The following is a 25749-nucleotide window of genomic DNA, read 5'->3' as shown; positions in this document are numbered from 1 at the left end:
AACATGCTAAAAGGCAAAAAAACCTAGAAAACGTCGCAATGACAAGAAAACCTACTCCATCTACAACACCAGCAGTTTTGACACTCCAAACTGACCCAGATATTTCTGTTTTAATGTGTTTATGAGTCTACTCAGCTGACAACAGCACTGAAAGAGCTAGCCTTAATATTTCAAACTACAAAAAAGAAAAATGAGGCTCTTGATCAGTTAATAAATGGATTTAGCGAAATCTTTGAAGAATGTTTTAAAAAAAGAAATGTTAAATATCACAATTCTCTTTGAAAACCCAGAACCTACCAGCAAAATGATGAAAAGGGTTGCATGAGTCTGAGAAGGTGGAACATCAAGCTGTAGGCAAAGTCATCTTGGGAATGACTGAAACGTTACAGATAGCAGTAGAGAGTGCATCTGAGAGCGCTGAACAAACCGCATCTCAATGGGCACATTGAATTGGCTGGAATCTAGACAGCAAAAGCTCAAGCACTAGAAAAGAAGTAGAGAATTTGTAAGAACAACTGTATAATTTTTCTGACGCTTCCTCTGCTCCTCTGTCTCTCTGTCCACTAGGTCTACGAGAGAGCTCAACTGAAACCAGGAAAAGAAGATCTTTGATTAACCTGCTTTATGATTTTAGTCATCAGTTAAATACATAGATTGATAATTATGTTGAGAAAAATATTCCAGCTTTTCAGAATGGTGAAAACACTCTAAAAAATAGTTAAATACTAATATCTGGAATATTGTCAGTGTCTTTCCTTGAGGTTTAAAAGATCAATTTTCAGTTTTGTCAGTCACCCAAACCAGATATTACTGTATTTATCCCAGTAACTAAAAGTTACCATTTCAAAATATTTTTACTCACATCTGTTACGTGACAATGATAAATTGGACCGTAGTGAAATAGAGAGTAATGCGCAGGGGGCTTTTCCAAATTTTACTGCGTTTCATATGTGCATATAAGAGATGACAACCCAAATCACTCATATTTTTAGAATACACTCGATGTTCTACACTAATGGCATAATAATAAATTGGCTCCAACAATTTCTCCAATTTTTTTTTTTTGTGGACATATTCCAATTTAAATTTCATCATTGGAAAATATGTTCTTACTTAAAAATAGTACCATGCAATATTTACATTTTCTGCTGCTAGTTGCCAGATTTTTGGAGCTCTAGACTCTTTCTATTTTCTTACTGTTTATTTGGATTTTCTTTTGGTTCTAGTTAAATTCTTAGAAGGCAAAATTCTTCTTAAATTCTTCTAAGAAGTCAAATATCGTTTGTTCTGGAAACGTAGTCTTCTGCACGGCTTAAACACTGAAAATGGGAGTTTTCGGGTTTTTGACATAAAGATGTTTTTAAACTAAATCTGTTCACTTATATATGCCTTTTAGCTCAGTATCCATGACATACTGCTTTGTTGCTTTTTCCATTAAAAATGGGTTCGTACCATGATGATACAAGGCTTATATTCAGAGAAGTCCAACGTGCACATTCTTGGTATTTTAATACCAAATGAAGAAAATAATTACATTTTATATTTAATTTTAAAATCTATTTCTAACTTCCCAGTATAGTCATTATTTCATAACTTTGGCATATTAGTTAAAATGTTTTCTTAAAACATTTTTTTCTTCTGCTTGACGAAAATTAGAAGCAATAGGGTGTTGGCTTTAAACTAGTGACCTTTAACGTATGCAAAAAGTAAGTGGCGCAAAGAAAGAAAAATGCACCGTGGAGGCAGCAGACAGCCTCACAGAACGCAGCAGAGTTTAGATCCTGACCGTTGGATGACAGGGTTCCATAAACCTGGACAATCTTAGGAATGAAGACAAAAACTAAAGCCAGTGGGGTCGGAACTGAACTGTCGTGGGAAACTTTGGGAATAGACTGGATAAAGAATCCGGAATCTCATTTATCTTCTCTTGTAGGAGCGATTGCAATGAATTTTTCTGCTTTTCCACATAGAACTCTACATAAACAAATGGACTTTTTGATTGTGTGGAGTAGTGGCGTAAGTTTTTACTTAGAAACAAGTGAATTTTCAGGATGCAGTTTATTTATAAATTGTTGACAGCTTTGATTTTTCATTTATTACTATTGATGTTGCTTGTTTTGAAGTTAATAATTCATGTTCCTTCAGTGGGTCACTGGAACTGTGAGGCAGGAAAATAATGAATAGTGAATACAGCGCTCTGAACCACGGGGGTTTGTGCAAGTAATCAGTTCTGACTGCGTTTAAACTCTCTGGCTTTGAAAATACTCTCCCCAGCTCTAGGTAGCTGTCTCAGTAGGTATCGCTGGCAGTGTAACGGTAAGGTCACGGAAAGTGGATCTTTCTGCTTCATGTGAATGATGACTTTTTTAATTATCAAGGCAGTATTGAGAAAGATTAAGACTCTTAGAGAGTCTGCAATCTTCAGTGCAGGATTTTGGAGAGTCTAATGCTTTCAGAACAGATGCCGCCTTTTCACATGCTTGTATCAATATAGGCTAATATATGTGTGTTTTGGTAAAGAGAGATATTTTTAAAAAACCCACACCACCCTTAGTATATCGGAGTACAACTTACTTATGGCAGAAGTTTGTGGACATAACGCACTGGGACTCGTGCCCGTTGGCAGTAATAAATTGTTTGTAAGACTTTCTGCAAGACCTGAGGAAAGAATCACTTCTGAGTTGCAGAGTTTGGATGCAAAATGGAAACAACCTCCACCACGTTAGCAAATGTCACTGACGTGCACGAGATGAGTGGTGGTGTGTTATGTTCTCTACGGGAGTTTGAAATGCGTACGAAACATGAGATTATTGTCCGGTTTGCTAAGTCTGTGAATGGCATTGTCACATCCAGCGCGTGAGCCAGCGGTATCCCTGTGGCTGCAGCAGGATCCTCGTGGAACTGCCTCATGATGTCTTGAGCTGTGGGTGCTGAGTGCCCTTCCTCCCCGGTCTGTAGATCATGGTTTTTTTCTGGTTTCAAAACCCTTCGTCTATTTTTCAGTAGCTTGATGCTTCAAAATACCCCAGTTCACCAAAACCTGCCGGTGCTTTCGAGCGTGCTGGATGGAGGTTTGGGAGCTTGGTGTCTCCCGTGGTCCAGCCCTCAACTCCAAGGATTGCTTGCACTCGGGTGGTCGGTGGGGTGCTCGTAGTCAGAGCCCCTTGAAGCATGTCTGACTGTGGGGTTAAAAATTATGAGATACAAATTGACTTACACCTCCTTCGTACTTATAAAATACAGTACTATTGTGAACATGAATGAACTGTGGTCTACTGCATGCCCGGCTGTATTCAGAGTGTCTCGTAGGAGAGCTCGTGCGTAGAGGTTTCTCCATCACCACTCGGACGCAGAGCTCGCGGCTCAGCCGAGCAGTTCCCCTTTGCTCAGCTGATGTCCCGTGATCGTTTCTGTGGATAACCTGATTACGGGCATTTGAGGAGCCACATGCTCTCTTCTGTTTTTCAGAGTACTTAGGCAGGGACCCATAAGCCGCTTTCAAAGTCGTTCTGAAATAACTAGGTAATTATGGAAATGTCACAACCAGATGCTCCTTAATGGTTCAGTTGAAATCCTTTTTTTATTGGACATGAAAAGCTTTATACCAGGGCCAACTTAGCTTAAACCTTTAAAAGGGCACGCATCTGTGTGGTACAGTCATTTAAGGTAAAATCATTTCGATTGGAATCCACAGCTAACCGAAGAGCCCTGGATCTTTGAATAAACAAGAATGAAAGCTCTATCAAATCTCTGATTTAAGGTGAGTTTAAGTATTGAGAATGTTATAGTAGACTATTCTTCAAAGAACGAGGGTTTTGCCACTTTTAATATAATTTAAACATCTTTAAGTTTTCTGCTTTGTAGAAACATTTGTGTAAAATCTGAGCAGTCTTAAGTATTTGTAGATGTAAGGTGCATAATTTGTTAATACATCACTTCTTGCCTTAATGCAAATACTCTGATAGCTGGTAAATACAAAATTAACTTGTTTTTTTTTTTTTTAAAAAGGAAATAAGATATTTTGAGGAGGGTTCTTTAGAGTGATACATATTAGCCAGTTATAATTTTATATTAATTGTGCTTAGTTTGAGTATTTAAAGTATTGTAGATTACAGTTTGTGGAATTATGAAGTGATAAAGTATGTTTAACTTAGTTCTAAGAAAAGAAATGGAGCACAGCACTTAAATCGTGATGCTTTTGTGCTTATTTTTAACGTGAGAGAAACACTAAATTGTACTGGTGAACAATTATTTAGATTTTATTTCCTCAGAAATTTTTGGATAGTATTTAAAAAAAAAAATCTAAAAATTACTCTCCATTTAAAGGATATTAATTTCTCAAATCTAATTCTTTAATTTGTAAACATTTTCTTTCTCCTGTGTCGGTACCTATTTCTTTTTTAACGGTCTTTACCTGAAATTCAGCACCGAGTGAATACACTGATCTATTGTCTTATCTCCGTTCTCCTTTCAAAAGTTGCCGCCAAACTGAGGTTTGGTTAACACTAATCAAGGTGTGCCCGTCGTATTAGGCTCGCGGTACTTCAGGGTGTTTTCAGAAGATGATGTTTTTCACTAGTCCTCAACACCGCAGCTCCTCCGCGTGGGTTCCCTCCCTCTCCGCCTGTTCGGGAACACTTCCAGCAAGATGCCGTCAAAGCACAACAGGGGAATTCGCCCAGAATTACCGACATCAAACACCCTGAAATCACAAGCCAGATCCTGTAAAAACTGGGCTAGCTTAGAAATCGAGATTCCTGACAAATAACAGAAGTCGGCCCCTTTTTAGCTAGCTGCTGGTTTGGGGCCTTAAAACTTCATATTGTGAAGACAGGGAACCCAGTTGCTCTCGATCAAAAGAGATCGTAAGTCATGAGTTGCAGATGTCATGACATGACTCCAGGTGTTGAAGGTTTCAGAAAAATATCAAATATCGCTGACGTTAGGGTGACACTGCAAGAAATGCCCGCTCTGCTCTCACTGTCCGCTACTGTGCTTAATCCATCAGGTCATGAAAACTTCACCAGGGTTGGAGGAAGAGAGCTATAAAAATCAAAATGTATCAAAACTTAAGTTGCTAATAAATGCAAGAAGCGATGAAAAATAACTTAAAATCATGGCTCATGGCTTGACTGTCTTCAGGATACACAAAGATCGAGGCAGGGTGACTTTCTTCCTAGAGGAAGAAACACCTTCCAACACCCCCAGGTCCTTTTCTGCCAGGCAGCTTTCCAGCCCCTCTTCCCCAAGCCTGTAGCGTTGCATGGGGTTGCTGTGGCCCAAGTGCAGGACCTTGCACTTGGCCTTGTTGAACCCCATACAATTGACCTCAGCCCATCGATCCAGCCTGTCCAGGTGCCTCTGCAGAGCCTTCCTCCCCTCAAGCAGACCAACACTTCCGCACAACTTGGTGTGGTCTGCAAACTGACTGAGGGTGCACTCAATCCCTTTGTCCAGATCATTGATAAAGATATTAAACAGGAGTGGCCCCAACACAGAGCCCTGGGGAACACCGCTTGTGACCGGCCACCAACTGGAGTAAACTCCATTCACCACCACTCTTTGGGCCCGGCCATCCAGCCAGTTCTTTACCCAGCCAAGAGTACACCCGTCCAAGCCATGAGCAGCCAGTCTCTCCAGGAGAATGCTGTGGGAAACCGTGTCAAAGGCTTTACTGAAGTCTAGATAGACAACATCCACAGCCTTCCCCTCATCCACTAGGCGGGTCACCTTGTCGTAGAAGGAGATCAGGTTGGTCAAGCAGGACCTGCCTTTCCTGAACCCATGCTGGCTGGGCTTGATCCCTTGGTTATCCTCTACATGCCATGTGATGGCACTCAGCATGATCTGCTCCATCAGCTTCCCTGGCACCGAGGTCAGGCTGACAGGCCTGTAGTTCCCCAGGTCCTCCTTCCGGCCCTTCTTGAAGATGGGCGTCACGTTTGCTAGTCTCCAGCCAACTGGGACCTCCCTGATTAGCCAGGACTGCTGGTAAATGATGGAAAGCGGCTCGGTGAGCACTGCCGCCAGCTCCCTCACTACCCTTGGGTGGATCCCGTCCGGCCCCGTAGACTTGTGTGGGTCTAAGTGGTGTAGCAGGTCACTGACCATTTCCCCTTGGATTACGGGGGCTTCATTCTGCTCCCCATCCCTGTCTTCCCTCCTCCCCACAATGGGATGCTGTCTTTACAACCTTCCACCAAACACGGGGTTTATCGTCCGACGTCTACGGACGTCTCCATTTTCAAGCTCCATTAGTAGGGATATTGCCTTTGAAGAAGTGACTCAGGAAGGCAGGTACACATTTCAAAGTCGCTTCTTGCCTCAATTATTGCTCAGCAGTATTACAGGGATGTACCTCTTCTGTATTAATTACAGCCTCTTCGTTTAAGCAGGCATGAGCCTCGCTCTTTGCTGCTGGGTTATTATCTACTTCTCATCCTTGCGTGTTTTGCTGATTCTAAGGACATCGAAGGTGTTTGTACATTTGATTTTGGTCTTGGAGCGACAGGCAGTTGAGGCACCATCTTGTAAAGTTTTACAGATGTATATTTTGACTCTAGAAAGTAGTTTTAATTAGTGATTTAAATGGAAACAGCCTGCATTGGGCTCCGCTCTAGGTTTTCGTAGAACTGGGTCCTTGTCTTCAGTCCTTGCGTGGCTTGGGTTACCTTCATACATTCCAGCGTGGTGCAAAAATTCTGGGTTTGTGGTCATCTTTGAAAGCCTGAGAGGGGAATCTCTGCAGGCAGAGAAAACAGAAGTGCTTTTCTTGAGAGATTGACTCGTCAGGCTTATTTTCATAAACTTATTTCAGTTCTTGTCTTAAATTCCTCATATAAAACAGACTTGCACTGGTACATCTGCCAGCTCCAAGGGGAGTAAATAATCCGGTATCCCACTCCGTGCAATGTCAGATGTCTGAATAGAATATATTACGTTCTTTTTGTAGCAGCCTGACCACAATTTATTAAGTCATATTAGCAAATTTAAGGTCTCTTTTATTTTAGATATCTACAGTATGTTTGTATAGTGGAAATACTCTGAGTATAAAGGGGGGCTTGTGTCTGTAGGATCCGGCACATACTTGAAGATGATTTATATTTTACTCTCCCCTTTCCCTAGTAAATGGTTTCACGACCTTGGATTGCCACAGTTTTAAAGGGAATTTATCTGGATTGTGAATTGGCAGTTTCAGCTCAGGTCAGAATTTGTGCTTGGTTTCTGCTGGATCCCAGTGGGGAAAGCTGTAACTTCATGTGAAATACACACAGTGGGGAAGAAATACTGCTGCGCTGGGAAATAGGGAGAATAACCCCCTTGAAATGGTTTTACTTTGCAGTGAAGCTCGGTAGCACGCAGTGTCTCCAGCACCTATTTCTGGGTTAAAATAGTTATATCTATTTTTGTGTACTTTCTTAAAATCTGCTTACTGTAATACTGTTTCAGCATCATTCCCAGTTCAAGCCTTCTCGTGGTTAGGGAAATAAGCCCTTATGTGAGGAACGACTCAGTCGTGACCCAAGGAGGTGCTTTTTGTGTGATGTATTTTGTGTTTCCTGATACTTTCCATCGTGACACCGACTCTGGAGGGAAAGGTGCTGACTGCAGGGCAGTGCATAGGGCTGTCCTATACATTTGGTCGGACTCTGCTGGCTTCTCCACGTTTCTCCCTGTTCTTTGCAGTCCGATACGTGGGGCATCCATCACTGGGACACCTGGACGGTGAGGTAGGAGAGGTGAGGCTGTGGATGCTCCTGACATCAGGTCTGTGTGCAGCACAAGCCGTGGTCCCTGGGCAACGTCTCCATCGGAGACCTGAGCCGTGTCTGCCGTTCCCGTGGAGCCGGAGGGGGATTTTTGTACAAAGCTCAGCAAACTTTCCAATAAACAAGTAAGTAGGTGGACCGAGGGAGTTTTCCAGCTGGGATCGGCCACCTCGGCTCCGGCGATGAAGTGAAACTCTGCCGCTTAGCGTACGAAACGTCTCCCTGCTTCCCCTGCTTGTTTACTGCCTGGAGCAGCCGTGACATCAGCCGGAGTAGTAAAGCAGAAATGGTTTACTACCTGGTTTCTGGTTCTGACATTCCCATGGCAACCTCCTGCCCAATTTAGTCACAGTTTAGTGCCGTACAAGTAGGATTTGTTCAAAAAGGAATAAAGGTTGCAGTATGAAAAAGACACTTCCCCATGTGTTCCTGATGGCCAGTAAATAAGGATTGAAGCACAGGGTGAATACGAGCTCTTTATTGGATTTGGCAGGGCACGCTCTTCCCAAGGTTAGACTGCTTAATGGCGCAAGAAATATAAAATAAAGGAAATTAAAAGAATAACATGCAACAGCTGTGATCAGCTACATTTTAAATATCATGCGGCAACAGAAGAACCGGGCTGCAGCTACAGTCCTGGTGACAAAACTGAGTGTGATTGTAAGAGAGGAGAGACGATAAATTAAAACCGGTGTGAAGCAGGAGAGGGCTCGGGAGTGACCTCCCTGTATGGGAGCAGAAGTTTGTGCCTTGTTTTCAGCTGTATTGCCCCAACTTGCTCTGTCACTGCCTATTCTCCCGTGTCCTTCTGCTGAGACCCCCGGTTTATGTCCCACAGGAGCCATTTGAGAAGGGTGAACAGAACGGGGTTGGGGCAATGCGGCACAGGCTGGTTCAGAGTTGTAAAAAGGCTCGTTGAATGCAGCAGCTCTGTGTTGATTTTCTCTTGGTTTCCCAAGATAACGAGAGCCTGCAGTAATTTTGGACTCTGTTGGCAAGCTGCTGACAGATCTGACAGAAGCATGGGGGATTTGAAAATGCGGAGGTCTGGAGAAGGAGATGTGGAAGGGGACAGGGAGGCGAGAAGGCAGGGACCGAAGGGGACGGGGCCGAGGAGCAGCCAGGAGAGGAGAGGGAAGGGGAGAGAGGGCTGAGTGCCTGCAGGGAGCAAAGTTTCCCATCTCCCTGCTCTGGTTTTGTTTGCAAAGAGAAACCCCAGAGCATCTTGCTGCTGCCACCCTCCTTTCGTCCCAGCGCGCCAGAGGAGCAGCACCTCCCTGTCGCTGGGAGCTGAAAGGGTCTGGGAAGGGTTCAGTCTGTAAAACTGAGCTCTCAAAAGGTAGGAAACTCCTAGGACTGAGGTGTGGGTGCAACAAGTTCAGCCTCGCTGAGTACCCGCTGTGAAACACGTCGGGCTGCGCGACGCTGCTCACGCTCGGGTGATTAGAGGGACCCGGGCAGCCCGGGGACCTGCACCCGACCTACCTGGTTAACCTGATGGACGAGCTACAGAGGCTTCAGAGCAGGGGATGAAAGAGCAGGAGACTGCGCAGGACTGCCAGGGAGCGAAGCAGGAAACCTTCTTCCTCCGCAGCCCCTTTGGGGCTGAGCTGTGGGCTCCGTCTCCGGGAGGGGAGTGGGTGCACGAAGCCCGGCCATGGACTCACCCCCCCAAGATGCTCTGCTCCCACAGTGGCTTGCACGTCGTGGTGGCCATGGGGCTCATGCAGCACAGGCAGCTGCAGATTTTTTTGGCGGGGTGGTTATTTCTACCTTTTGGCCATCATCTGCATAGCCCCTGCGGGGACGTCTGCTCCCATGAGGGCAAAGCAAGACCAGGGAGGTGCCAGATGCTTCGCAGGGGCAGCCCGACTCCTCTCTCTGCAAGTGCCTTAGCTCTTATCATCTTCTGTGTTGGTGCTTGGTAATTCAGGTCCCTAAAAGCAACCGAGAGTCTCACACGGGGCGTGCGGGCAACGGGGTGGCTCAAACAGTTGCATCTTTTGCCTTGCCTTGGGAGGAAAGCTCCAGAAGAAAAGACTTACCCCTGATTAGTACTAATATCACCTCCAGCACCTTCGCGGTGGTGATCAGGAGCGTGGCAGGTACAAATAGCAAGGCCTGTTGTGACAGGACAAGGAGCAATGGTTTTAAACTAAGGGAGGGCAGATTTAGACTGGATTTAAGAAAGAAATTTTTTACAACGAGGGTGGGGAGGCACTGGAACAGGTTGCCCAGAGAAGCTGTGGATGCTCCATCCCTGGAAACATTCCAGGTCGGGTTGGACGGGGCTGTGAGCAACCTGATCTGGTTGAAGATGTCCCTGCTCTTGCAGGGGGGTTGGACTTGATGACCTCTAAAGGTCCCTTCCAACCCAACCATTCTATGATTCTATGAGATAGGACTCAGCAGCTGGTTTCTTCCGTACATGGAAATTTGGGGTTGCATGTGATGCAGCACCCACACGCTCCTCAGACATGCATCATCGCCACAGCCATCGTGGCTGCCCGAGTCCCGGCTCATCCCAGGGCGGCTGCTGCGGGACCCAGTTCAGGGCCAGTGGTCAGGGATGCCCCATCCCGCCCCGGCGAGCCGGGCAGAGAGCAGCTGCCCCTTTGCTCTGCAGCACGAGGCTGCAGGGAGTCTGTGGGTGGTGAAAGCAAGGCAGGAACAGGAAAAAAGCAGATTTTTGAAGGCTACAGGGGGTTACTAGGGGCTGCTGCCTTTCTTTCTCTGCACCCTCCCGCAGGGTTCTGCACCATGAGCGCAGCCGAGGATGCCGAGTGGCTGCGGTGGGTGACGAAGCAGTTCGGGAGCATCGCCGGGGAGGACAAAGAAATCAACTTGGAAGAGTTCAAAACGGCTCTCCAAGTGAAGGAGGTGAGCGGTCCCATGAAGGGACGGGCTGGGGGGCCCCTTCCTCTGGGCAGCACTGGCAGCCCGACACCGAGCTGTGGTCTCTTATTGTACGTAGAGAAAATTAAGCTTAAAAATAGAATTGTATGATGTCGCATGAGAAGGAGAGAGAAACCTAGCGGTACTCTGCAGCAAGCAGGAGTGGAAAACACGGATTAACTATCTGCAATGCAAAATTGATTGGATATCAACAGTGTGTCTTTGAACATGCTTGGCTATTCCCAGCAAATATTCTCTCCCAGCTACCTACCACCCCGTCCCGTGTCCCCAGGGCTCCCTCCCTCCCCCGGGCAGCCCCCTCCGGCTGTGGTGCCAATACACCCCTGCAAAAAAGCAGCCTTCGTTCCTCCCTCCTATTTTTGGGCCATCCCCATGACTTTCAGCTTTTGCCGGGCAGCTCCCACCGCTGGCAGTGACAACTTTGTTGGTAGCATCAGGATTTGGCTGGTGGAGAGCATCCCACCACCGTGTGAGAGCGTTTGTCCCCCTCCCCGCAGTCTTTCTTCGCTGAGAGGTTCTTCGCGCTGTTCGACTCGGACGGGAGTGGGACCATTAGTTTGGAGGAGCTGCTGAAAGCCCTGAGCCTGCTCGTACACGGGAATGAGACGGACAAGCTGAGATTCCTCTTCCAAGTTTACGACGTGGATGGTAAGATGATAAAAAATAGATTAATTTGGCTTTTTTTTTTTTTTTTTGAACAAAGTTGTGATTTGCAAGGCAGCATGGCTCTCCTCTGAGCATCCGAGTGTGGGCATCGCCGCTGGGCGCCAGTGCTGGCGTCACGTCCCCTCTTAGGTTAAGCACGGCTGGGTGACAGGGTAGGTGGGTCTTCACTGCTGGATCTTCATTAAAGGTAAGAGTCTATCTGGCATAACGCCACTGCCTTCGTCCCGTGATGAAAGCATCAAAAATCCATCTGAAAGCCCGCAAATAAACCGGCCACACGTCAGGATTTCCCACGAAGCGCTTTCACCCTCGGCCGCGGAGAGGAGCAGTCTCCGCTCCGCTCAAATATCAACTCTCGATCCCATTGATATTTGTGAATCCCAGCCCGCTCTCTTCTTCCTCCGTTGGCTGGGAAAGCTGGAAATAACAAAAGCAAAGCTCTTCTTCAGCTGCTTTTCCTGCTCTGACCTGCTTGGGCATAAAATGCTGGCCGCAGAACTGAGAGCTGAGCCTCTTGCCTATCTGGTTTGCTCTCATGCCTGGCTGCCAGGTCTGCATGGCTTTGCTAGCGCTGAGCTCTGCCAGCCAAACAACAACACGGCTGCTGCAGGTAAACTGCGGATTAGGTCACCTTTTTTTTTTTTAAATCCACGAGTTTGCTGATTTATGAGCATGGTCCTGCTCTGGCTGGGCATGGTTTCCTCCCAAAGAGCCTGCGTGTGAGGAAGGGAGGCGATGTCTGCATTGAAGGGAGGCAGTCTGCATTAAAGGTGCAAGGTGAAGGTAAAACCATGGGGTTGTCAGGGCACTACGACGTATCGGGGTCCTTGCTCTGACCCGCCGCGGTGCCCGCTCGCCCCGCGCAGGCAGCGGCTCCATCGACCCAGACGAGCTGCGCGTGGTGCTGCGGTGGTGCCTACGGGAGAGCGCGATAGCCCTGCCCGAGGAGCGGCTGGGAGACCTCACCCTGGCACTCTTCGAGGCTGCCGACAAGGACCGCAGCGGCTCCATCACCTTCGAGGAGCTCAGGGAGGAGCTGGAGGGTTTCCCAGAGGTCATGGAGAACCTGACCATCAGGTAGCTGCGTCAGTGGGTCCTTCCGGCAGTCCCGCGGGGCTGGGGGTTCCCTTGTGAGCATGTTTTTCCTCCTGCATGGAGGAACAAGCATGGGATTTATGCCCTCATTAAGGCTCTCATGGGGTGCCCAGACCATGAGGTGCTTGGGCCAGCACTGGGAGCAACTCAAGCGCCTTATGGTGCCAAGCTGGGTGCAGGGCTCGGATGCAGGGCTGGGTGCAGGGATGGTGCCAAGCTGGGTGCTCGTCTTGGATGCAGGGATAGGTGCTAGGATGGGAGCAAGGATGGTGTTGGGATGGGTGCAGGGCTCAGGTGCAGGGATGATGCCACACTGGGTACGGGGCTCGCATCCAGGGCTGGGTGCAGGGATGATGCCACGCTGGGTGCAGGGCTCGCATCCAGGGATGGATGCAGGGATGATGCCACGCTGGGTGCAGGGCTCGGATGCAGGGCTGGGTGCCAGCCTGTGTGCAGGACTGCCCCAGCTCCCCTCTTTCTCTGGGTGAGGAGCAATCCGATGCCTTTGCTCCCAGTGCAGCGAGCTGGCTGAAGCCCCCACTGCCCACGGAGAGAAGCCGCCGGCCACGCTACCTGACCCGGGCATACTGGCACAACCACCGCAGCAAGCTCGCCTTCCTGGGGGGCTACGCCGGCCTCAACCTCCTGCTCTTCGCCCTGGCTGCCCTGCGGCATGCCGGCCTCGGCGGGTGGGTGGTGGTGGCCCGGGGCTGCGGGCAGTGCCTGAACTTCAACTGTGCCTTCCTCGCAGTGAGTGCCGGGTCCCAGGAGGGGTGCTGAGCTCACGGGGTGCGCGGGGTGATGGTTACCTGGGCTATTTACAGTCACATTTACCCTGGGACTCTTTGGAGGGCAGTAACTGGAGCCTGTGGACTTTTGCAGTTGTGGGACCAGGCTGTCTCCTCTAAATAACTATATATAAATAACGGGTTAGCGAGGTTGTGAGCTGTTTGGAACAAAGGCTCTCACGGCACCCTGCAGATGGGTCCTTGATTTCTGCCGCTGGGTGCTCTCCAGGCTGACACCCTGTATTAGCGGGGAGCTGGCTCTGGAGCCCCAGGGGTCCAGCCCCTGGCTGAGCCCCCCAACATCCCCAGTTGCCCCCTGGCATCTCCGATTGCCCCCAGCATCTCCAACTGCCCCTCTCCCTCTCCCGGAGGTGCTGATGCTGCGGAGGTGCCTGACCTGGCTGCGAGTTACCCCCATCGCCAAGGTTTTGCCGCTGGACCAGCATGTTGTTTTCCACCAGCTCGTGGGGTACGTGGTGCTGGCGCTGGCAGCCGTTCACACGGGCGCCCACGTCGCCAACTTCAGTAAGTAGCAGCTCCCGGGCAGGGGAGGCCCTTCGGCTGCAATGGGTTTATCGCCCCGTCAACCCTGCGGTGGGTTCCCCCCTTCCAGTCCCTCTGCTAAAGTGGAAAATGCCCCTCGGGGCAGGGGGCATCGCCCACACTGCACCGATGAAAAGCTGCAGGGGCCTGGACCGAGCCCCGAGGGGGGATGCTCATGTCCCGGGGGGTGCAGATGTCCCAGGGAGGGGATGCACATGTCCTGGAGGGATGCACATATCCCGGGGCAGGAGGCACATGTCCCGGGGGGATGGACGTGTCCTGGGGTGGGATGCAGATGTCCCAGAGGGATACAGATGTCCCAGGGAGGGGATGCAGATGTCCCAGGAGGGATGCACATGCCCTGGAAGGTTGCAGATGTCCCAGGGAGTGGATGCACGTGTCCGGGGGGGGGATGCACGTGTCCCGGGGGGATGCAGATGTCCCGGGGAGGATGCAGATGCTCCATGGAGGGGATACACATGTCCTGGGGGGTGGACATGTCCCAGGGAGGGGGGTACAAGACCTGGGGAGGGGGTGCACATGCTCAGGGGGGCTGCGAGGCCGCAGGCAGGGTGCAGGCAGCCGGGGGTGCGTGCGGTGCCGCACGGTCTGTGCGCTGTCTCTTATCCCCCTCTAGTGGCTTCCCAGCCGGGCAGCGAAGGGCTCCTGCTCTCCCCCACGCAGCTCCCGAGTGGAGCCTGCACCCCGCAGCCCTGCACCCCACAGCCCTGCACCCCATGGCCCCCCTCACCCCACGGTGGGGTGCCAGGGCTGCGCCCTGGGGCATGAGCAGCACAGCGGGGGAGCGCGTCTGCTCGCACTACCCACCCTCGTGCGAAACGTCCCCCTTGCAACCACGCTGAGCCCAAGAAGGGGAAAGGAGAAATGTTGCATTTCTCAACATAGCCGAGCAAAGCACTCGGGTGCTTCTTCACTAAAAAAAAAACCCAATTGGCAACGGTTCGGTGGGTGCAGCAGAAACCTGGGTGCGCAGAGGGTGGGTGCTGCGGGTGCCCCACGCCCCGTCCCAGCCGTGCGTGTGCCCAGGCAGGCTGGCACGGCAGGACGGGCGCCATGCCCTCGCTGAGTACCTCTTGTCGGCACGGCCCGGCGTGGGGGGCCTGGGCGGCACGGCCTCGCAGACGGGGCTGGCGCTCCAGGGGCTGCTGGCCGCCATGCTCGCCTTCTCCAGCCCCTGCGTCCGACGGAGCGGCCACTTCGAGGTGGGTCCCGCCACGGCCCCGTGCCACCTGGAAAACCCCAGCGGTGCCCAAAGCTGCTCCGTCTCGGGAAGCGGGGCGAGGGTCCGGGGGGTGGGTGCCCATCCAGGTGCTGCCCCATGGGTGGGGGAGAGCTCCTGAGCCGGTGCGGTGCCCCCTGATACCTCCCTTGGACACCCGTGCCCTCCTCAGATTTGCAGTTTTGGGGTTTGCACGCTTTTCTTCATCGTTTGGGCTGCTTTTGCCTGCTGGGGTGTGCTGGGATGCCCCGGCACTGCCTCGCCACGGAGCACCGTTTGGCTCTACCGCTTTGGGTTCATGCTCAGCTTCCCCTGTGCCCCCCGCTCCCTGCCCACAGGTCTTCTACTGGACCCACCTCTCCTACATCTCCGTCTGGACCCTCCTCATCCTCCACGGCCCCAACTTCTGGAAGTGGTTTGCGGTTCCCGGTTGCCTCTTCGCGCTGGAGAAGGTGCTTGGCTTGGCTTGGCGGCGTGCCGGGGGGCTGCGCATCGTGGAGGTCAACCTGCTCCCCTCCAAGGTCTGCGCCCACGGGGGTCTCCGTGCCCCTTCCCATCTCCCTCCTGATGCTCTCCTCTTCTGAGAGCCAGAATAAAGGTGCTACGGTGCACAGAAATACCTTCAATATCTGCAAAGGGTTTTGCAGTTTGGGGAAAAGGACTTTGCAAGTGACCGCGCTGGTTATTTGACGCAGGAGAAGAGGAGGGACAGTGGGACGTGGACGGGGTGACGGCCCCGATGTGTTTGCACAGCGAGCGGGAAGGGGGATGCTCCCCTGGCCACGTGCGGGAGGGACGGGGCACAATGAATAGTTTATATGGAAAAGATGCGGGTTTGGGTTGCTTCGGGCTGCGTTGGTGAATGTTTGCAGCAAAAGGTGAAAGCTTTTTTTTGTTTTGTTTTCAAGCAATTTTTTTTAAATTTAGAATTTTGCCTATTTTTCAAGTAAAAAACCCTAAACTCATAGAACAACAAAAGACAAAATGAAAACTGCTTTAAGTCTTAGTTCCTTCAAACAAAATTGTTGTTTGAGGCCAGCCCTAAGATTTTGGTTTGATGGCGAAGCTGGGCAGTGAATAGGAGAACAAACCCCTTTCTGAGGCTGAAGCTGTAAGTCCGTCTCATGCTGCTGCTTTTTAAAACGGGAGGCACAAACCCGGGTGCTCGTGGGCTGCGGGAGACCACCCCGGCAGAGACCAACCGGCGTGACGTGCCCGCTGGATGCTCCCGGCTTCTCTCATCCTCCCTTTCCTCCAGGTGACTCACCTTGTGATCGAGAGACCACAATTTTTCCACTACAAGCCCGGAGACTACATCTACCTGAACATCCCGGCCATCGCCACCTACGAGTGGCACCCCTTCACCATCAGCAGTGCTCCCGAGCAGCAAGGTGATCGCCGATCCTTCGCCCATTTGGCATCACCCGGATGTTTGGCATCACCGGGATGTCGTTTTGCATCAGCGGGATGATGTTTTACATCACACAAGCCCCGTCAGGGCGGCTGGATCCCCTCTGAGGGTCATGCAAGAAGGTGTCCGTGCCCACGGAGCAGGGCAGCCTGTGTTCGTGCGTGCCTCAACTCCCCTGCCTCCATCGCTGCCTGCACAGAAGTGCCATGTAAAAACACGTGCTCGGGTTCTTTCAGGCAAGGCGTGGGGGACTGACGGCACCCGAATGCCCTGCCCGGCTCCACGGGTGCCCAAGGTTTGGGATTTGGGCTTCACCCAGCTCTTAGAGCAAACCCAGTCCCCTGCTGCAAGCCCGGGGACTGAAATGAAGGACGTTGGTGGGGATTGCTGCCGGGTGCCTGGGGCCGGAGCTGTGCGGTACTCAGCCCACGGTGCTGGGGCTGCAGGGCAGTTCCTTGTGCAGGATGCCCACCCACTGCTCCGCTTCATCCCACAGAGACCCTCTGGCTGCACATCAGGTCGCTGGGCCAGTGGACCAACAGGCTGTACGAATACTTCCAGCAGCCCGAATCGCCCAGCCCGCAGCCGAAACCGCTCAGCAGGAGCCTGAGGGGGAAGAGATGCCGGTGCTGGGCTCAGGTTGGTGCCGACGGAGCTCGGCTTCCAGCAAACGCAGAGGTTAGACCTTAAAATGCTGCTGGTTGGCAGCTGTTTGCAAGGAGGGGGTGAGGACTCCCCATTGCACCCCCCGAGCAGGAAGGGCGATGGCTTCGCCAAGCTGAGGACCCCCCCCAGAGTCCCCATGGGTTTCTCAAGCCGACGTCCTCGTCCGGCACGTGCGGAGGGCTCTGCTGGACGCTCTGTCCCTGGCCAGCTCCAAAAAGGCAAAGAAGCGAGGACGGGTCCGGGCTGGATGCTCTCCGCTGAGCGGCTCCCCCCAGGCTCCCCCCGCTTTTCAGCCGCCCCTGCAGCACCGGGCTGGGTGCTGGGGGTATCGCTCGTGGTGCGCGTCCCCTGCAAGGTGCTTGTGCAGCCTTGGAGGATTTCGTGTCCCACCCCTCTGCCGGGACCGAGTGACCCCGATGGATGGGGCGTCGGATGCCCGCGAGCATCGCAGCCAGTGAAGCCTTGGCCTTTGCCTTCCAGGAGGGTCTCTGCAGCAGGGCTGGCTCGGAGCGGGGGTCCGTGGCCACCGGCGGGGACGGAGCCGTTCGGCTGACGTTGTACAAAGCCACCAGCGCTGCTGCCCCGGGAGAGGAGGACCCGCCGGCGGGGGGGGTGAGCCCCATCTCCCACCCTCGCCCAGCGCCGCCGAGACCCCCACGCTCCCCGGGGGGCAGGGGCAGAGCCCCTGGTGCCTGCGGGGCGGGAGGGGGGGCTCTACTCTCCCCAACACAGCAGCGGCTGGAGGACCAGGCTGGAGAAAGGAGGGGAAGCATCGCTTCCACGTGGGCCAAAGCTCATTAAAAACCTCTTTTTAAGAGAAATTTCTTGGATGTAAATTGTGGTGATGCCAGGATGCTGAGAGCCACCGTTAGCGGCTTTTATCCCCCGACAGGAAAAGCTCTCAGGATATTGATTCTGTCTGGGCTGGAGGAGCAGTCCTTGCAGATAACGAATTTACATGCATCATTTTTAATGAGTTTCTCTCCCTCTCCCTCTTTTGCTCTTATCTGTCCCCTGGTGAGCAGAGGTTCCCCATGCCTGCTCCCACCGCCCGGGCCATCGTGGTCCTTGGAAACCTCTTATTCACCCCCCCAACTTGTGTGGGGATTTGGATAATTGCCTTTTTAATCAATACTCAAACTGATTACGATCTGGATAACATCATCAGGTGCCAGGTTCCTGGCGCTGGGTGTCGGTGGGATGTCCCGCCAGAAGCGCGGGCGCTGCGCTGAGCTTGGCTCAAGGGACGTGGCTGGAAGCGCGTGTGCAGCCCGGATAAACCCAGCTGGGAAAAAACCCACCCAAAAAGCAAACCCAGGGAAGAAGCGGGTTTAGTGTCAGCCATCACGGAGGGGTTAGGGGTGGGGAGGAGGAGATGGTCGCTGCTCTCTTTACCTTGCAGGTCTCCACCGGGCTGGGAGAGACCCATCGGCTCTGCAGCATCAAGGTGAGGGATACCTCGGTCCTTCCCCGGCTCCGGTGAGCAGGGCTGTGCTCAGCATCCTCAGGGGGACCCACACGTGTGCCCGGCCACCCCACACGTGTCCCTGTGCAGGGGTGGTCCCGCCTGGGGCTTTGTGCTCCTGCCTGGCCCCGTCCTCTGCCTCTGCTCCCATAAAAGACCCCACATTCTGCCTGGGCTCCATAAGCCTGCAATGCTTGCGCACTAACCCTCCTCCTGTCCGCAGCCTAAGAGCTGTTTTAGCACCCACGGGCTGCTGGATCTCTCCCCGTTTCTCGTCTCTCCTAGTGCTACATCGACGGCCCCTACGGGACCCCGACACGGAGGATCTTCACCTCGGAGCACGCCGTGCTCATCGGCGCGGGCATCGGCATCACCCCCTTCGCCTCCATTTTGCAGAGCATCATGTACAGGTTGGTGCCGTAGCAGCAGCTCAGGCTGCGGTCACGCCAGCAGACCCCCAAAACGAGCTCTGACGTGGTTTTGGGAGGCACAAGACGTGATGTATGCCATGGTAGATCCATCCTCTGGCACTTCTTCCTGCGGGATGAGCACCACGGGGCAGCACCCGTTGTGGTTCCTCCTCAATTCTAACCTTGGGACTCATGACACACGGCCACGAGACCCGCAGCTGGGTCCTCCCTCAGTGTCAGGCTTCCCCCTGGGGATTTCTGCTGCAGGAAACCCGCTGGCAGGAGGTTGCCCGTGGGCATGCACCAGAGCTGCGAGGAACGGGTGCTCGGGGTTTCCCTGCAAAGGTCTGCTGGGGTCGGAGGGCTGTGGGCGGTGGGACAGGCAGGGGCAGGCAGGGCTGCGTCTGCCCGTGCAGGTACCGCCGGCGAAAGCAGAGCTGCCCCAGCTGCCGCTACTCGTGGTGCGAGGACCTGCGGGACGAGGAGATGACGCTCAGGAAGGTAGGAGCAGGCGGAGGGGGACGCGGGACCAAGGTTTACCCTGGGGATGGGGGCAGGACGGGGGTGGAGAGCCCATAAGCATCCCTTCCCGGTCCAGGAGGTCTGGGGAGGTGGGTGGCTGGATTTGGTCCCCGTGCTGCCTGCCAGCTCCGAAGCAGAGGCTGCTGTGTCCTTCCAGGTTGACTTCATCTGGATCAACCGGGACCAGAAGCACTTCGAGTGGTTCATCAGCCTGCTAACGAAGCTGGAAATGGAGCAGGCTGAGCAGGAGCCGGGAGGTGAGCGGGAGGCAGGGGCCGGCCAGTGCTGCCCGCTGACCCGGGGGTGCCCAGCCCCGTGCTCGGCATCACCCCCGGGACAGCCCAACCCGACCGAGGGAGCACGGTGTGGGGCTGGACCCCCCGTCCGCAGCCGGGCTCCCCTTGCACGCCCAGGGCGGTTTTTGGAGATGCACATGTACATGACATCGGCCCTCAGCAAGAACGACATGAAGGCCATCGGGCTGCAGATGGCCCTGGACCTGCTGGCCGCCAAGGAGCAGAGGGACTCGATCACGGGGCTGCGGACCAGGACCCAGCCCGGCCGCCCCGACTGGAACAAGGTGAGGGCTGGCCCTGCCCCGCTGCCAAAATCATGCTCATGGGAGGGGAGCCGTGTCCCCCGAACTCGCTCTTTGCGGGGGACACCACGGCAGAGCCCCGTTTCGGAGCGGGAGGATGCACCGGGATATCCAGACCTGGGGAAGCCTCTCCCTCCCGTGGGAAAGCGAGTGCCGCGGGGGCTCGGGGAGGCTGAGTTGTGCCGGGCAGCAGCTGCCAAAGCAGGCAGGGATCCGGCCATCCCTGGGGCGGGAGTGGGCTGTGCCACCACCTCCTCTTCTCCTTTTGCCGGTGCCCTAGGTGTTTGGGAAGGTGGCGGAGGAGAAGAGAGGGAAAGTCCAGGTCTTCTTCTGTGGCTCGCCAGCGCTTGCCAAAGTCATCAGGGCGCACTGCGAACACTTCGGCTTCCGCTTCTTCAAAGAAAACTTCTAACCGCCAGCCCTTGCCTCCCTGCCTGCCCCTGCCAGCCCTAATGCAGGGTGATGGGCTCCCGTGGCCAGATCCTGCTGCAGCACCTGTGTTGGCTTCTGGCTGCTGCTCGGTCAGAGCTGGGGAGGGTGGCACGCATGGCGAGCACGGGACAGGGAGAGGAAGGGGCTGAGCTGGGCCATGGGGCTTTGGGGTGGAGGGGACGGGGTCTTGGAGCCATTTGGGGTGTCCTGGAGCATCCGTGCAGTGGTTTTGAGGGGGAAAGGACCAGCGTCCCAGAGCACTTTGGGATGGGGGGGGACAGGGTCCTGAAGGACCACCTTGCAGGGCTTGGGGATGGAGGGGATGGGGCCCTGCATCCCCTCGCAGGGCTTGGGGATGGAGCCCTTTGGGGATGGAGAGGATGAGTGTCCTCCATCGCCTCGCAGGGCTTTGGGAGGGAGCGGACAGGGTCCTGGAGCCCTTTGGGAGGGAGGAGATGGGTGTCCCGCAGCACCTCGCAGGGCTCCGGGGTGCCGGGTCGGGGTCCCGCAGGTCCCGGAGCGGAGCGGTGCCCACAGGAGGGCACTGCAGCCCCGGCTGCTCCTTTCCGGAGCGCACCGAACATTCTTCTGCAAAGACAAATAATTTGGCAGCCCCCCCACATCCATCCCTTCCCAGCCCTGGTTTGCAGTGCAGAAAGGGTTTTGCTGCTTTTTGCATCAGGAAAACAGCTATTTCGGCCGTGCCGAGGGGGCCCGGCACAGCCCACCCGCCTGGGGATGGCTGGTGGGACGGGGCCACTTCCAAAATGCTGGACCCCAGGGTGCGGGGATGCCCCCGTGCGTGGCCGGCAGCAGCGGTGGCCCGTGGGGACCCATCGCTGTTCAAAATAAATGGTGGTGTGAAGCTGCCTTCCCCGGCTGGTTTATACGGCCTTTTATGGCCCGCCTGTGCAATACGCTGCGTAAAAAAAAAAAAAAAAAAAAAGAAAAGGAAAGAGTAACGTAGATGAGACACTCATCTGATGGCAAAGGCGCCCATGGGGAAAGCAAAGTTTAACCCAGAGCCGGACGTGGTGTGCTCCCGGCCATCCCGCAGAGCCCGTGCATCCCGGGCACGGCAACGCGGGTACCGAGGGACCTGCGCCCTGGGAAGGCTCTGAGCACCCACCCGTGCCGTGGGGCAGGATCGCGCCCCTCGGTGTGGTGGGAGCCCACGGCGGAGGGAAGCGTGCGGCACCCTGCGCCTTGCGGTCCCTGGGCCACCGTGCTGTGCAGGATGGGTGCCGTGGCGTGGGTGCTGGAGGGGCACGAGAGCCCAGCCCGGCCTGCAAGCGCAGCCGGGGCGGCCGCCAGCGCGCCCTGGGCTGCAGAGCCGGTGCGGTCCCTTGCCCTGCCCCTCGGCACTCGCCCCATCCACAACTTCGCTGCCCTTCCTGCTCCTTGCTGGGGCCATTTTGGCCGGGATTTGATGCCTGAGCCCCGCTGCCTTCCAGAGCATCCGCCCCCACCCTGGGTCACTGCATCCGACGCTCCTTGTTTTGCCCATGCGTTTGCCCGGGAGCACTTGGTGTGTCCCCCCAGAGAAGCCTTGCCCTAGCCACGGCAGCCGCAGGAAGGCGTCAATCCAGCGGGAAGCCCAGGACAGAGCCCCGGGCGGCGGCGGGGGCTGAAGTCCCTTGTCCCCAGTGCCAGCAACAGCGCTGGGAGCCGCCCCACTGCCGCCTTTTGCAGGCACGGCCTGAGCGAGGGGACGCACACCTTCCCGCTCTTGTTTTTCTTGCAACGGCAGCGAGACCCTGCCGTAGCCCTCCTGCATGAGGTAACGGGGGTGGCAGGTTCGCTGGGGTGACAGCCAGGACCCCCTGTGCCATCCCCTCAGTCCGCTCCACCGGCCTCATCCCGGGTGTGCTGGGTTGCCAGCACAGGGACCACCGAACTTATCACCTAGCCTAAATCAGTAGCTGACGTGGGAGGCAGCGAGGAGCTGGGCTGCGCCATCGGCTCCAGCGATACGGTGAAATCTGGAGCCAGAGAGGAGAAATCATTTGACGTGGGGCCATGACACAAACTCTGTGGCTGAATCTGCTCCAGACAGCATGATGGATGGGTTGGGTAATGGTCCCCTCTGGGTGACACCCAGGGCTGACGCGTGATGGATGGAGAGGCAGCAGAGAGCTCTCAGCGCCCCGTGAGCATGCAGCACGAGGTGAAGATCTCAAAGTCAAGTGTCAATTTTTCGTAACCCCGGCTAATGCGGGCTCCTTGCCTCCTCAATTAGCGGCAGGATGGAAGTGTAAGGCAGCTCACTGAACCGAGCTCCTCCGGCGGTGGCAGCGTGGGAGAGGGGCTCCCCTTTCCTCTTCATCCCACCCCATCCCTCTGACAACGTCTTCTCCAGCTTCGCCTCCGGTCTCCTCAGCTCTGCGCTCCCCGTCGCAGCTCCGTGTCCCTTCCAAGCTTCGGCCAAGGAAACCAAACCTGCTCAGGGTCTTTGCAAGCGAAACGGAGCCTGGATGTGACCCCGAACCCACGGGCTGATCCTCTGGGGCATGGACCGGGGCGCCCGTTTAGCGGCATCGCCGCAATGACAGCTCCCCGTGCCGTAATTAAGGGGGCTGTTTCAATCAGGGGGCGAGGTAAGATCCTGCTCGCCACGTCCAAGGGAAAATCAGGACAGCTGCAGCCTCCTGGGGCGTGCAGGGAAATAAACACCCCCCTGCACACGGAGTTACGGTATTTTAGGGATATCTTTCAGCTACGCTCCCAGATTGACTCCGTTCATGTGCCTACATCTATGCTTTCACATTGCCAAAGATGCCAGAAAAAAAAAAATCGTGGCTGTATATGGCAGCGTCACGTGGCCGAGGAAAACACACTCATCTCAATCATAAAGAAGAGTTAATTACATCTCCCCACTCTCCCTACGTTTCGAAGCAATTATAAACAAAATGAATCATTATGCGTCTGCTGATAATCATATTCATTCCGCATCCCCACTGAATCGCAGGGTGCCGAAGCGCTCCGAGGCCTGCAGCATCTCCAAAGAAAATAAAGCAAATTTATCTCTTTTTGAGCATCGTGGCACCAGGGTGCCCAAAACAGAAGGATTTTGGGGGAGAAATCCTGCAAAACACCCGAGAAATGGGGATGCCACCCCGATGGGAAGTATGCAGCCGTGCTTTCGAAGGGCGCGAAGGTCTTGCAAGCCGGGTGGGCCTTGATTTTTATTTTCCCTTTAGAGGAACGCGTCGGTGTTTGGGGACACCGAGACGTATAGCGTGTCCGCTCTGCTGCTGGCAGGCTGCCCGCCAGCACGCGCGCCGCCGGCCTTTTGCAGTCGTGCATATGGTTCATCGGGAGGAATTTGGTTGCTCCTCCTGTTTCGGGGCTTGCAACGTGCAGGCACGCCGCACCCCCCCTCCGCCCCTGGCACGTTGCAGGAGGGAGTTTTGCTGCCCTGGAGCATGCAAGTATCTTGCAGGCTTTCAGCTGCCTGCTCCTGCCTGCTCCTGCCTGCAGTGGTACCGGCCTGCCCACGCTCGCTCCCACCCCAGGGTTGTTTTCCATCGCTGGTGGGCAGGAGGGCAGGCTGATGCTCAGCAGATGGTGGGGAAACGCTCTCCAAGGGGGGATGGAGGCAGCATCAAGGTCACCGCTGACATGATGAATAACGAGCTGCTCACGTCCCAGCCATGGCAATGAAAAATTAATGAATTTCTTCCCCTTCCATCCGCAGAAGCTCCGTCAGCTGCCATTTTCCCCCCACATCTCCGGTTCGTCGGATGTTTCCTTTGGATCCGAGAAATAAATGCTTAAAAGATGGGAAAGTTGGGGAGGGGGATTGCTGCTGCTCACGGGGGTTCAGCCCTGGAGCAGGCACGGAGCCGGAGCAGTGGGGTACAGGCAACTTCGGCTCCTTGGCCAAACCAAGCCACGTCTGGGATGGGAAACGGTGCCCAGAGAGGGGCTGCTCTCCCTCCAAACCCGGGGCCCGCTTTGTTTTGGGGTTGTTTTTCATGTTAAAGCAACAGGAGGCTCCGAATCAGGAGCTGGGGAGGCAGGGGGTGAGGTTGGCTAATGATACACCTCCTGATTAATGCCTTCCCTTGGCTGGCCTCATTATTGTGATTACACTCCGGCTGTAGCATAGCAACAGCTAATTGTTGGTTGGATGCAAAGTGCATAATTCCCTGTATTAAAATTTTATTAAGATATAATTGCATTCATCTTGCAGCAGCGGATGCTTCAAAGATGCCGAGAAGAGGCAGCAGGGCTTGCCGGGGCTCTGCTGTGTTTACCCCGAGCCGCCGCTCCAGTTGATGGGGTTTTTTGAGCGATGGTTGAGCCTCGGGACATCAGGTCTGGGTGTCGGGATGTCGGGGGTCTGCCGTGCCGAACCGGGGCTCGGCGCTGGGTTTCGGGTTGGAGGGGGCTGGCTGAGGGCACCTGGGCTGCGGCGCCTCTCGCACAGAATATTGCAGGCAGAATATCCCCTGACAAACCCTCGATTTATAAATTTTCATCCATTGGCAAGTGAAAACGAGGATTGGCGAGGCGATGAAGCGCTGCCACGTATCGCTGCTGCTGGAGGGCTGCGAGGGGCAGCTGCCGTCAGCACAGGGAGGGTTTTGCAACCTGTTGTTAACAAGAAGCTAAAATAGAAACTTAGGGCTGCCGAAAGCCCTTCGCTCCCCCGGCACCGCGTCCCTGCTCCTCCGAAATCCAGACAGAGAGGGAAACCTTAAAGAAACTGTCTTTATTAACAGTATGATCACACTTGGCATATTCTATTACTAAGTGGTCCTGGTACGTAGATATTATTCACTTAAGTAATCAATCACTGCCAACAAATTACAGGATACAGGGAATGAAATTAGCAAAATGAACTATGGATGTAAAATTCATTTGAAATTCAATTTAGGAGCAACATTAGCTTTCAATTAGTCTGCCCAACTGTTTGAGCATCATTTTGTCTATCAGATTTTTAAATAAATGTAATTAACCTTTGCTGTTAAATTGTTGTTGATTTCATTGATATAATTATTATGCGACTCCTAATATTTTGCTTGGATGATATCTCATTAGCTGGTGGCTTCTAATTAGGGAAACGAAGGACCAGTGGTGATTTCTGGGTCTTCTCGTTCCCTCTGCCTGGTGGGGCAGGGGAGGGAGATGCTCCAGAGCCAGGAGTTTGGGTGTGAGATTTTGTTCAGGGAGGGGACACGACCTGCTCCTATCGTCCCCAGCACAACCGGTCCCAAACTGGT

At 54.0% G+C, this 25749-nt stretch overlaps 1 protein-coding gene across 1 annotated transcript in view; it reads left to right on the top strand.

Annotated features, from left to right (window-relative positions):
- NOX5 (NADPH oxidase 5) overlaps positions 1 to 20594 on the top strand; it is a 52407-nt gene extending 31813 nt beyond the window's left edge. The window contains exons 4-18 of the mRNA XM_072869113.1: positions 10519 to 10649; positions 11183 to 11333; positions 12218 to 12428; positions 12962 to 13196; positions 13606 to 13759; positions 14825 to 15000; positions 15356 to 15538; positions 16276 to 16408; positions 16925 to 17067; positions 18497 to 18541; positions 18845 to 18969; positions 19386 to 19470; positions 19649 to 19748; positions 19905 to 20071; positions 20370 to 20594. Coding sequence (XP_072725214.1) covers positions 10530 to 10649; positions 11183 to 11333; positions 12218 to 12428; positions 12962 to 13196; positions 13606 to 13759; positions 14825 to 15000; positions 15356 to 15538; positions 16276 to 16408; positions 16925 to 17067; positions 18497 to 18541; positions 18845 to 18969; positions 19386 to 19470; positions 19649 to 19748; positions 19905 to 20071; positions 20370 to 20501 — 2160 coding nt within the window. The 5' untranslated portion in view covers positions 10519 to 10529 and the 3' untranslated portion in view covers positions 20502 to 20594. The remainder of the gene's footprint in view (positions 1 to 10518; positions 10650 to 11182; positions 11334 to 12217; positions 12429 to 12961; positions 13197 to 13605; positions 13760 to 14824; positions 15001 to 15355; positions 15539 to 16275; positions 16409 to 16924; positions 17068 to 18496; positions 18542 to 18844; positions 18970 to 19385; positions 19471 to 19648; positions 19749 to 19904; positions 20072 to 20369) is intronic.
- Positions 20595 to 25749: the final 5155 nt, after the last annotated feature.

This window comes from Ciconia boyciana, chromosome 8 (genome assembly GCF_034638445.1).
Source record: "Ciconia boyciana chromosome 8, ASM3463844v1, whole genome shotgun sequence".
Lineage (NCBI taxonomy): Eukaryota > Metazoa > Chordata > Aves > Ciconiiformes > Ciconiidae > Ciconia > Ciconia boyciana.
This window is presented reverse-complemented; position numbering and strand designations above follow the sequence as displayed.